General features: G+C 39.5%; 1 protein-coding gene across 8 annotated transcripts in view; it reads right to left on the bottom strand.

Annotated features, from left to right (window-relative positions):
• tcf3b (transcription factor 3b) overlaps positions 1 to 9798 on the bottom strand; it is a 27258-nt gene extending 17460 nt beyond the window's left edge. For 4 of the 8 annotated variants that reach the window (XM_035653012.1, XM_035653009.1, XM_035653008.1 and 1 more), the window contains exons 1-3: positions 9230 to 9798; positions 6087 to 6183; positions 3980 to 4052 (exon numbers count right to left, since the gene is read on the bottom strand). In XM_035653012.1, the coding sequence (XP_035508905.1) occupies positions 3980 to 4052; positions 6087 to 6161 (148 nt within the window). In that variant the 5' untranslated portion in view covers positions 6162 to 6183; positions 9230 to 9798. The remainder of the gene's footprint in view (positions 1 to 3979; positions 4053 to 6086; positions 6184 to 9229) is intronic. The other 4 variants (XM_035653005.1, XM_035653010.1, XM_035653006.1 and 1 more) reach the window with 4 other exon arrangements.
• Positions 9799 to 12773: the final 2975 nt, after the last annotated feature.

Below are 12773 nucleotides of genomic sequence, written 5' to 3'. Positions count from 1 at the left end.
GCTTAAAAATTCTAACAGGTAACTTACAGGTAAAATTACACATCATCACTGTCAATAACCGGCACCAAGTAGACCTACCAAGCCAACAAGCAGAGTTAAGGGACTAACTTCATAATCTTCACAGCTATTTTCAATACACCACTCATCCGCCTATGAAGCCTCCATTTGGCCAGCGGGGGTGCAGAGGATAGAGTGAAAGCACGGCTGTGCAGGAGAAGTCTGACAACATTGTTTCACACTTACTGGAGTAATTAACTCGGAGGCAATTAAAACAAGGTGGAGAGCTGCTGAGGTGACACTGACGCTCAGCCAGCCTAGGAGAGCCCAACTATGCCAGAAGAGAGATCTTTCTGTTGTTGTTAATCTCTTGTCATGTGTAATATTGAGAGACAACCAAAATGATAAAATGATGCAAAATGACCCAACAAGCTTCACATCCTGTTAACAAAAAAATTATAATATTTATTTATATCCCTGTGCTCTTGTACAAGCAAGTAAGCAAGTTTTGAAGTGTAATTGTAAAAAAGATAAGTACCACTGAAAGTAGGTCAGCGATGTACTCCTACATCAATTATTTTGGCCAGTAAAAATATTTTTAGTACTTTGTTTTAAACCAACCCTTTGCCTGTGACCTAAAAAAATGGCTCTGAACACTTTAAGTGTCTCCATTCTCAATGAAATTTAAAGGACAAACACAGATCTCTCCAATCCATGCTTTATTTCATCTTCAATTCATCACTTATTTAGTAGTGCTGCTGTCCAACACATACTGGAAAATAACAAAATAACAAAAATACTCAAAAGCTCTCACATTGACGTTCTCGGATACTGTAGATGCCTTATAAGTAGCTGCAACTGATTATCATGACATACAATAGTCCATGTGATACTTGAGCTAACATATCTCCTCATGTGCTTTGACGGTTTACAGATTTCTGCGTTTACGTCATATTGGTAGAAGCAGAAAAGAAGCTTTCAATGGAATAATCTTTCTTTAATCGTGAATGGCAATGTAAATAGGGTATTGTATCGCATTGGTATTACAATACAATGAACTCCATCAGTCTAGATGCCTAGCTAGATACCTTGGATTACAAATATTGGTGGATGTGTTACAATGTTTAATTCAAATGGCAATCACCACTAAATGCTTAATGTCAGTGTGCTCTCTCTGACTATGCAGTTCATACTTGCAGGAAATCCAAGATTATTAGAAGACAGCATTTGAGTACTGGAGCACTGTAGCATGCTGACTAACAAATCTAATACCAAAATCTATTCAATTAAACAATAAAGCAAGGGGAAGTAAGTGATAAACATTTGAACAATCAATTGACACAAGGACCCAACTGGGAAAACAAAATTAAGATTGAAAATACCCTAAAATATCTAAATACGCACATAAGAAATGTAAAAGACATGGCATTGGCAAGAAAACAACAGGTTCTCTGGACGTATATCACATCTATCCAGATTTTGGCATGGCTAGTGTGAATGTACTTCCAGTGAAAGTCACATGGCAAGACAAATACTGACTCACAACCAGAACCCAGAAAAATATTTATTTTCTGAGCCACAAAGCCTTCTCACGGCTGCAGGCTCTGAAAACATCTAATTTATTTGAAGAAGGAAGCCATTCTCCTTTGAGATTTCCTCTTTCTGTGGGCTTAGATTTTCCAACTACAACCCACCGATGCACAGTGAAATACATGACACAACACTGCAGGCGCGTGCAGGTATACAACTGAGTGCAAAAGTCAAACACATAGCTGGTAAGCTCGCTACCAAGAGAGACCACATGTGTAAATTCACAATGTTGTTTGTTGTGATCTAAGGGAAGCGAGCCTGTCGCGTCCCATGTTTTTGTGTGTGCGTGTGTGAGAGAGGGGGGCTGGAGACGTTGCCAGCAGCTGCAGAGGTGACAGAGGGGACGCCTGCCTGAAGGCTTGTGGGCTTGGCCAGCTCCCACCACACACCGTCACACTCTGCCTCCCCTACTTCTCAAACATCCCACACTTCTTGCCAATCCTCTCCTCTTTCCTCTCCCCTCCACTCCACCCGACACACCCTTCCCCACACACACACGCACTCTGGCCACTGAGGAAGGGAGAAGGACGCCTAATGCAATTAGCACCCCTCTGAGCACTTTTGTGTTGATGAATAGAGGTGGTCTGGTGGGCCACTAGGCTGCTCGCTGCCGTTCCCGCGCTGCTGGGTCCCTGAATATACAAGCCGCCTAAGTGACGTCAGAGATGGACATTGCTCTTTAATGGTCATCATTTCTATAATAAATAGGTTTCCTGGCCCATAGCCTTATCATATTTTGGAATAATAACCAATCTTTTAGACAGAGTTTCAAAAGATAGTCCTATTGCCAAACGCAGCCATTACATCTTAAAAAAAAATACCCCAAAAAACAACAACAACAACAACAACAACAACAACAACACAATCTCTTCCTCTGACATATGTCTGTCTGTTCCTCATACAGACAGACTGCAGTCTCTGTACTATGTATGTTTAACATGACACAGATCTACGAGACACTCCTGGGCTGGAATTTGCAGATGTTAGCATTTTGACTCCCAAGTGCTATTAGAGGGTACCTGCAGATCTCCCCAAGTTAAATGGGACAGCTTGAAGTATTGCATTAAAATGAGTGTCAATGACCGAAGGCCACACTTTAGGACATGAGGAGGGGGGAAGGAATTAACTTCTCACTGCTTAGTAATTGCCTGCTGTAATAGAAACAAACAGAATCCTGCCTTCCACAGGCTGATCCCTCTATTCAACAAGCTCCCTCTTCCACTCTGGCCACTCACTGCATGCTGGGCCAGTTTAAGAGGCTGCGAGCTGGGGGCGAGGGACATTGTCTCGGACTCAAGCCATTTCCTGCAGATCAGTGGGGGTAAAAGCCCTGTGCCGTGTTGGGGGAGGAGTGTTTTACACTTCAGGGTGGGGGAGTCGTTTCAAGTCCATAAGCCCCTTTTTTGCCTTTGTTCCTCAGTGTCCAAGTTCTCACTCTGGGGAACACTGGGGAGTGTGACTCGATTTCACACGCCAGGTTGGCAGGGTGACAAAGGAACGAAAGTAACACGACTTACTAATAACATTCAGGAAGAGAGTAAAGCTCACTCAGAGGCTTCAGGTGCTTGACGGGTTAACTGCAGCTACTTTGCACTTTAAAATAGTTAAACAAAGACAGATGTTAAAACAAAACTCATCTAGACTTATTCATAAATCTGCACCAATTTAATTCTTTTTTGTTAAGATTAAAGATCCGGTCAGTTTCTCAAAGAAGTGTCATTTAAGACAGTTGAAGTTGTAGTCCAATTGTATCATTTTTCTATACAGATAAGAACCATTGGACAACCATATAAACAGGCATAGAGCATGCTGTAGTACGTCACTATCTTGAGAACTTCTTATACAGATATACTACACATATACACTACTCAATACATTACAAACAGTAGAATAAACACATAAGCACCTTCAGAAACCAATGAAACCTGTGTGGCTGTTTTAGCTTTTCAAATGCAATATTGTAAAGCTTTCAACACCACAAATGACCTCAGCACGTACATACTCTATTGCACGTGCTGAGGTGGTAACAGATCTTAAAACCTTGACAAAAAAACTGAAACTGTCTGCAAGCTAGATACCACAAGGCTCACGTGAAAAAACACTTTTTTGTGCTTTGGGTGAGGTGACTTTTGAAGTTCTTGCTCTCCTGTATCAGTTGGAAACTGACATTTAGATTTGTATTCAATTAAGCATCTAAAGTGGCTGCTAACAGACAGATTTCACATGAATGTTTATTACTTTGCCAAAACTTGCATGTTGCCACTGCAATGTCTGTTAAAATGAGGAAAGATAAAAACCACACTTGCAAAGACATACAGCATACAGTACATACAAAGCAGTAACAGTGCTTTGAAATTCAGTGTAGGTCTCCATAACAAGCTAAAAGGCTTACCTGATCCACCAAACTGACTGCTGGCGAGTGTCATTGTCCTGTTCTTCCCGTTGGCTACTGGAGGCGCAAACATCTACAAGACAAAAGAGGACAGATACTGTAACTAACAGAGCAAAGGACGGCACACTTCACACATCCTATTTCCCCTTTATAAAGGACATCGCATACACATGCCGTCCAGTTGCTGTGTGTTTTTTGCCTTACAGTGAGTTATAAAGTATTTACAAACACACAATTCCACCATCGATTAATTGACTCACAGCAGGAAAAACATGCTGGTAAAAATGATCAAGCTATAAAGATTGTTGAGGTCTATATTTACAAAATACCACAATTCAAAAAAAGTAATCCATTTTATATAAAAAATAAAGAGTACAACATTTTGAAATGAAACTTTTCGGACATATTTTCATAAAGAACCTGGAGTTTAACTTTCGAAAAACACCCTGATGAGGCCGTGGGTTTTATCACAAGCCACTGTGGGCATTTACCATAAGGCTATAGTGTGGTCTAAATATCTATGTGGCATCAATGACGTGGCCAAACTCTACTGTACAAACCAAACCTTTTTGTAACTAGGACACCATAACACAATCTGCCACTACCATGTATGATCTCCATCTCGCTTTGTTGAACAGGGTAGGGTCTACGCAGTCCAACAACCGATCGTCTTTGTTTCTGTTACATTTGGTCGCGGATATCTGAAACATTTTTAGTTTTGCTTTATTCCGTGTCCAATCTAGCATGAATTTCTTTGACTAGCCAGCAAATAAACAAAGAGGAGGAAATTTGTTTGTGCATTGTTCGACAGTTTCTCACCCAATTATCAATGTCATATTTAGACAGAACATCTGCTGATACAAATTGGCAGCTGATCAATCTTGAGTTTTTCTAACACAAACCCAACTGTCTAATGAGAACCTCCCACAAACCCCCTTCACAACAAGGAGCGTTTTTCTTTCATGGTGTAAGGTTTCCTTTAAATACCGATGGCGTGTTGGAGAATAGGACTACATTAACAAAGCAGCTGACTAAATCGCAAGTCATTATAATGGAGGTCCATCAACAAAGTTCATGCACAACAATGCTTTTTAAAAAAGAAAAAAGAAAAAAAGAAGAAATCACTAAAAAATGAAGCTAGTCCTGTTGTTCCCCAGTGTTACACATGATAAAATGTCAACGACTATTGTAATGCTATATACACTTCAATATTAATCAACTGTACTTTGTCAAAAGAAATCTCACGGGACAAATATCCATTAGGAGTCACAGTCTGGAATTACCTGTTGTGCCCCATATATAATAATTATCCAGGGCTGGCAATTTAGCCTTACCAGCTATTCAATTTATTTAGGAGAAAGAACTAACACAGCTCCATTGGGCCTATGAGATGTTTATTCAGCGTAAAGCTCAACAAAGGCTTCACAACAAAATGAAACACAGGTAAATAAAAGCTGAACAGAATACCTCTATCCGCTTTGTAGATAATGTCTGGAGGATACTTCTGAAAGCATCTTTGTGAAAATGTCTTCCTAAAAGACTAGAAATATGACAAAAAGAAATGCAGATGCCGTCTATGCAACCCAGTTTGTATATAACAATATTTCCCCCCGCAGATTCTGTTAACAAGACGAACAGGGGGGACATTTTTTCCACAGTTTCCTGCAGTTGTTCCTGATTCACTATTTACATTTTACAGTGGATACTAGTTCGTTGTAGTAAGGATCCACTTCCTTGTTGCTGTGTCTCTGCATCACCTACATAATTGAATAACCTATATTTAAAACCTGAATTCATTTTCACCAGTCACCCTGAGGTATAGCAGTATTTTTCTTTGATGTAATCAGCACTACCTTTGCATGCCAAGAATGAAGGATGGAAATATCTTGGGCTGACACGACCTATTGTTTGGAAAAAAAGAAAAAAAAAAAAAAAAAGATTTAAAAAAAATTGTGTTGCAGATTTTCTTTCCTCGCCCCTCTCCCCACTTCTCTCATTCAGACCTCCAGCTCTCCTCTGCCCATACCCAGACCTGTATCGCACTCTCTTTTAGCTCTTCCTCCCAATGCCACCCAGAACCACCCAGACTGCTCTCCCACTCTCTTACCGCACTGAAATCCAGGAGGTCGCTGAGTTCCTTGTCAGTTCCCACTGCAGCCATTCTTTGCTGCTGTTCGTTCATACCCTTCAGTCTCTAATAAACCCTATGAGAGAAATTTGCAGATACAGGATTTTAATGGCACTAGCAAGCACAAAAAGAAGTTACATGTAGCTCTTAAAAAAAAGGAGAATGATGGTAATGAATGATTCGAACTACTCTACCTTTGCTATGTCACAACCCTAGAGATGATTCTTATTGGCAAGTTGTTAGTCTCCCATAAGATACCAATGTAGGGCTATGTCAGCATTTTTCTTTAAAAAACAAAAACAAAAGAAAAACCCCAACAACTTTCTTATTGCCAACACCTCAAATTTGTGTTTGTAGCTTTCAATATAATATTAAAATCTAGTTCATCTGAGAAGTTACAATATGAAAATCAATTATCGTCTATGGAGTCTCAGCTGGCCAAAACATACAGCTCAAATTACTACCTCACTGAAATACGGAACGATGAGGGAAAAACAGACAACATTAAGCTACTTAACACTAAACACTCTAGCCGGGTCTACTTAAAAATGCTAATTTCAGACAGACCCTGCCTTCCCATCCAAATAGCAGAGACACTGCCATGAAATGACAAATACTCTGCCCTTAGTCAAATTACTACCAAGTAATGACTTAAAAATTGTCTTTCATTTTACGCAACCCTGGCAAATAACACAACCATATGTCGATCATTGCTACATAAAAGAGAATGTAATACATTTACAATTACAGGCATAATTGGGACTATTGTTAGCCCAAGGAAATAGGGGTGAAAGGCAGAGCTAATGACTGTATGCAAACACGTCATTACCAAATTACCATATGTCAACTCAGAAAGAACCTTGTCAAATGACACAGTGAGCATGAATACTGGATTTACCCTGTGTTTTGCATTCCAACGCAAGCCCGAGGCCGCTCTCTGATGCTGAGCAGTGGTTCTGCGAGCCTCACTGGGAACTAGTGGTAAGGGGAGCGAGTGGAGGAATAGAGGCACTTGGACACCAACAGGTGGTGTGCTTTTACAGCCTCTTTTATAATACAGCACTAGCATAAACTGATGCAATCAAAAAACAAAAACAAAAAAGATGGATGTTTTAGAAGAAATGTAGAAGTTTGTTGTAAAAAAATAAATAAATATGTAAACAAGGGGAACACTGAATATGTAAATTTATGTCAAGAAATTAATAATTTTAAATTAGGAAACCACTCAAAAGGCTAAATAAACAAAAAAAAAAAAAAGTATTAAATGAAATAAAATCATTTTCTACATGTATGAAAATAACACAAGTCACTTCAGGAAAGACAAACAGTGTAGTCCAGGTCTAGTCAACTCAGGCGAGCAGAACTAATGTAACCTTGAGACAAGGAAAGGAAGTGAACACACACAAACACATCGCCCCAAGTGTAAATAGGCTAGGAACATGGCTGTCATTGCTTTTCCAAAACTTTTGGATATGATGGCCAATCAAGGACAAAACAGGTCATATGCACCACTAAGATAAACTTAACATGCACAAATATTATTTAACCACTGAGATAAATGGAGTGGAGCACATGGAGGGGCTTAATGTAACAAAATGGCATCTTCAGCTACTGCTGGATCAATATTAGAAGCAAGCAGATTAGGGGTCTTTGTCACCCCACACAAGGCAGAGAAGGCAGGTCATTCTCCACAAAAGAGCCCTCAACAAGCCACTGAGCTAAACAGACACAAATCTTAATGTTCACAACAGCAAACACGACTTAAATGTATTGTTGTTTGGACCAAACATCATCATAATAATAATAATAATAATAATAATAATAATAATAATAATAATGGGCCAAATTAAGTTCCTTCTACATGTCTAACAAACATGTAATTACTTGGATGTTAACTGTTGTTGACATAAAGGGAGAGACAAAAAAAATGTCCGCAAAAGTTGTGTATGTATTTTTTTGCTGTTATTAGTCCTGTCAAATGTTAAAATAAAAGCAAAGTAAGTAAACTATAACATGTGTTAACGTCAGTGCTATTACTACGGGAACAACAAGGGCCCGCCGTACTTGGAAGAGAAAAAGCAAATTCAACTGTTGATTCAAATCATGTCGGAAAGAAATGGATGTAAAAAGTCTGGTGCCCAGGAAACACGTTACCATAAACAATAACCACTTTAGGGTTCAAATAGTTTATAACAATGACAGCAAACATCCAGGGCACCACAGGATGCAGGCTGTACATTATTTGATCATCTCCGCTAGGCCACATCCAGGGCCAAGCTACTGCTGACAACTAAACCCATTCACCGTTTATCTTGAACTATGTTGACATCCTCCAAAAGACTAACAAAAACCATAACATCCAGCCGTGTCTTCCTTGTGAAAAAACACAATTATGTGTGATAAAAAAAAATATATAAAATTAAATGAAAAAAGGAAACAAGTGCAGCGGCCGCAACGCTGGAGAATAAGAGCAATGCTCCCAAACTTCATGCAACAAAATACGGAGCCTCTTTCTCTCACATATTAGGGTTCAAGTCGTGCATTATGAGGGAGTTCAGTGGAGGAGACGGTGGGGGTGGGAGCATGAGGAATTTCCTGCCAAATGTGCAATAAAATAAAAGTCTAGCTGGTGGCCAGACACTTCCATAAAGGAATGTTTAAAGGGCTACCAAAAGGGGCTTTTATGGAAAGTTTTGTTTTCAGGAAAATACATGAAGGCCCACAACACAAAGTTTAGCTCAAATGCTCACCAACACTACACAACGTAAAGATTTCAAATGTCCACATACTAACTGGAGCTAGTGGCGGAGACACACGGTGAAAAACAAAATGAGGCTTGTTAGGCAGGACTAACATTTAACGTTAGTGCAGTCTGTCTTTTTTTTTCTCCCCTTTTTTTTTTGCAGAACAAAGGAGTAATTTCCTCCTCTCCGTGGTCGATGCGGAGACCATCACACACTTGGCTCGCCACCTCAAACCAGACAAAAACTTACATCCCCCGCTTTAACCACACATTCCCAAAAACTTTTCGAAAATTGCAGGCGTCAAAATAGGTGTCAGTGAAACCCATCGAATTCATGCAACTTCCCCGAAACATGAAGTGAAAGAAGGTGTTTTTTTACCTCTCCTCTCCAAGTGTCTGATATCCAACAGTAAAAAGAAAAGCGGAGACTCGCAAGGGGAAAAACATAAAACTTCAAGAGAATTTCGACCTCAGTGCTTGAAACGCATTGGAGCACCGTAGATGTCTTCCTTTTGTCCCGGTTAGCCTGTTTTTCACACAGCGCCCACGTGTTTGCTTCAATGTAACAAGTCTGTGTGCAAACAAATCTATTATAGTAACTAATCTCGCGTCTTCCTTTTTTGTTGTTACAACTGAGATGATTTCATTCTTCTCGTAGACATCTTCACCACCTCCGTCCACATTGTCAGACGCAACACCGTATCCCTCCGCACAAAAGTGAGGGCCTCAATGCCAGCGGTGTCCGATTTCAAACGCCTTTGAGAGACGGGGTGTTTTTACACAGAAAAAAATACAGCCGTAACGTCTTCCGGTTGCCAAAACGACGGAGGTTTCTAATCCCGAAGCTCAGTTTTGTGTGCCGTATCCGCAATCATCAAAATGCGGGAGCGCTGCGAGCACTATGTCGTTCAGCGGAAGGCTATCGTAAGAAAGTTACCTGCGATTACACAGCAGCAGCTTGACGAGATGGCACGATAAATGCGAAAGAGCTCAGCCAATGGGAAAGCGTGTGCGCTTGATTGACAGCAACGAGAGCCAACCGACGGCCGCGAATCCAACTAGTACCCCGCCTTCTTCTTGACGCTCACTTTCCCTGTGTGCTCAGGGAGGCTGGCTGAGGGGGGCTCCAACATGCCCGCTGACATCATTTTATTACATTGGTTGGTGTGTCCTCTTTTCCTTTTTTTTTTTACAAACAAAAAAACAACAACATTATCTTCTATACACGGCTTTAGATTATTTGGTTGTTATTACAATAAACACTAATAAAAACTGTAAACTAAATTATAATATTAATCGATAGTCTAATATTTTTGTCTAAACATTTAAATGGTGCTATATGTAAAACTAGCATTACTGGTACATAGACCTACTTTTTTTTTTCTATACAACAGTTTGACATAAGATGTTGTTGTTTTTTAATATAGGCCTAGTTTATTTATTTCCTGATGTATCTAACTACTCAGACTAGGGTTTTCTTTATTTTCTTGTTGTTTTTTTGTTTTTGTTTATTGTTGTTTACCTAGCACTTACATAGACATATTCTATGTAAAAATGAACATGTTTCCAGATATTCTCCGCTTCCAAAATAATGTTTGGTCCAGCTGACAATCTGATCAACTGCTGTAATCATGAAACATTGTTTCCATTAGGGCTGCAACTAACTTCTTATTATTGATTAATCGGCTGCTTATTTCCTCAATTAACCAATTATTTGTTCTGTTATCAAAATGACAGAAAAGCCAAAAATGCCCATTGTAATTTACCAGAGCCCAAGGAGCTACATCAAATAGCTTGTTTTATCTGACCAGCAGTACAAACCCCAAAAATACTCAGTTTACTATCATATATGACAAAGAAAAACATCACATCTTCATAATTAAGAAGCTGGAAACATCAAATGTTTCGCATTTTTGCGTGAAAATTGACTGGTTATCAAAATAGTTGCTGATTAATTTTCGGTTAATGTACTAAAATCTGAATCCATTTATTGTTTATGCTCTAATTTTTATGTGATCAGTCTTTTTTTGTGAATGGGCTGATAAACATAAAACCAACACACCCCTAGTAACTGCCTGCTCCAGAGCAGAGTGGAGAGGAGGGAGAGCAGAGAGTATAGGATCACAGAGGAGGGGGGGGGGAGTTCAGAGAAAACAGTTCAAACAGGGAGGGCACACCGGATGATCAACGCAAATGTGTCTGTAATGTTAAAATTCTGCTTTTACAAGATAACAAGACCAATACATAGACATTGGAAATGAACTGTAGTTTAGTCACCAGGATGATGATGAACCACTCACAATGGAATAAGATTAGATGACCTGATATGTAACTACTGTGTTTCCTGCCTTTATTCAATATGCACACAACATCCCTCACACAAAAAAAACACACAATAACCACTCATTTGAAAAGTGTATGTAGGTGTTAGACAGCTGTTGTTTTGAGCCTGAGGGCAAACCTTGTCAAAAAAGAGGGAGGTTGAAATAACCCCTCTTTGTTTCCAGTCTACAACTTCCAAAACTACCACGTTATATAGACAGAGATTCTACACATATACCATTTTAGAAAGACAGAAACCCACAGAAACCTTCAGGTGCAGAATGATTTTGTTAACATCTAAGCAGGCAGATATCACTATCGACCACTACAAAGGCCAACAACTTTTGAGTCACTTTGTGGACAGGATGTCCATGTCTCGGGTGTGAGCTGTATAACAAAATAAAGACATGGCAAATGCAAATTCCATATAGCTGCCTAAGTGTTATTATACACCCTAATGCCTCATACTGTCTGTTTGCACATAGTTTACCAATGGGATGGGGGATTTGCTGTCAATAGGACATATAGGTAAATAATCCATTGGGTGTCCCCTGGGTAAAGGAAAAGCCTCGGCACAGAACATTAATTAGTCTCATGGACCGTCTTAGGAATGTAATGGGGTTACTGCTAGGAACAAACGCACATATGGGCCATAAATACCTTCACAAACATACCATGCACACATTCACATTTGGTCACACGCACATACGCAGACATACGCGCACAGGTACTCACACACATTCACAAAAAAGAAAGGAAAAGACAGCCGTACCATCAGAAAATAATCGCAGCTATCAAAGAAAGGGCATCTTGAGTTATTTATCTAACACCTATTTGGAATCCTTTTATTGAGGAATGTATTAATCAAAAGATTAGATTTGAACAGATGGAAACATCTGTTTGGGGAAATGAATTTCTGGTGGAGGCAGAAAAAATCTCTCATATTCTCGCTTTTTCCAGTAGACGTTAGGCCTTGAGTAAGAATAGTGCTGTTGTCAGTATTAGCAATGAGGCTTGTAAGCCCTCCAAGTAGTTTGTAGTAACAGCTGGGTCTGACATGGAGAGCATGTACAAGGGCAGCCAGGCTGAAGAGAGGGAGGGGGTGGTACAAAAAGAATTAAAAAAAATATATAGTGAGGATCTTCACTTTAATGAACAAAGAGTGAGTCTAACGGTGACACGAGGTTCAACAGAAATTGGTTGTATAACATGAAACCGAAGACAGAAGAAATGTGTTTTAGAGCGTTACCCTCTCTATATTGCCATCACACCTATAATTTAAAAAAAAAAGTGAATTAGGGTGGCAGCACTTTCTCATTGGAGCCAAGGGCAATAGATGCTTTCATATGGTATTCCTGATATTGAGCAATGCAATTTTACATTCAGCTGTTACAAAATAATTAGTGCAGCCTGGAATATGTGAACATTATAATGTTGCTGTCCACTATTCTGTTTGTTTCGCAATTACCACACACATAAAATAACACATAGTGACCTCTAAAAGCTCAATTTTTATGCTACAATTATGTCTCATTATGCACAGTACATATATAGGTAATCTGCTGCATGGCAACCTAAAAGCTTACAGCGTCATTATACAG

This window comes from Morone saxatilis, unplaced genomic scaffold (genome assembly GCF_004916995.1).
Source record: "Morone saxatilis isolate NCDOM2014 unplaced genomic scaffold, NCSU_SB_2.0 Contig12, whole genome shotgun sequence".
In the NCBI taxonomy this organism is placed as follows: domain Eukaryota; kingdom Metazoa; phylum Chordata; class Actinopteri; family Moronidae; genus Morone; species Morone saxatilis.
Note: the sequence above shows the minus strand (reverse complement) of the source record. Positions and strands in the feature narration are given on the sequence as shown.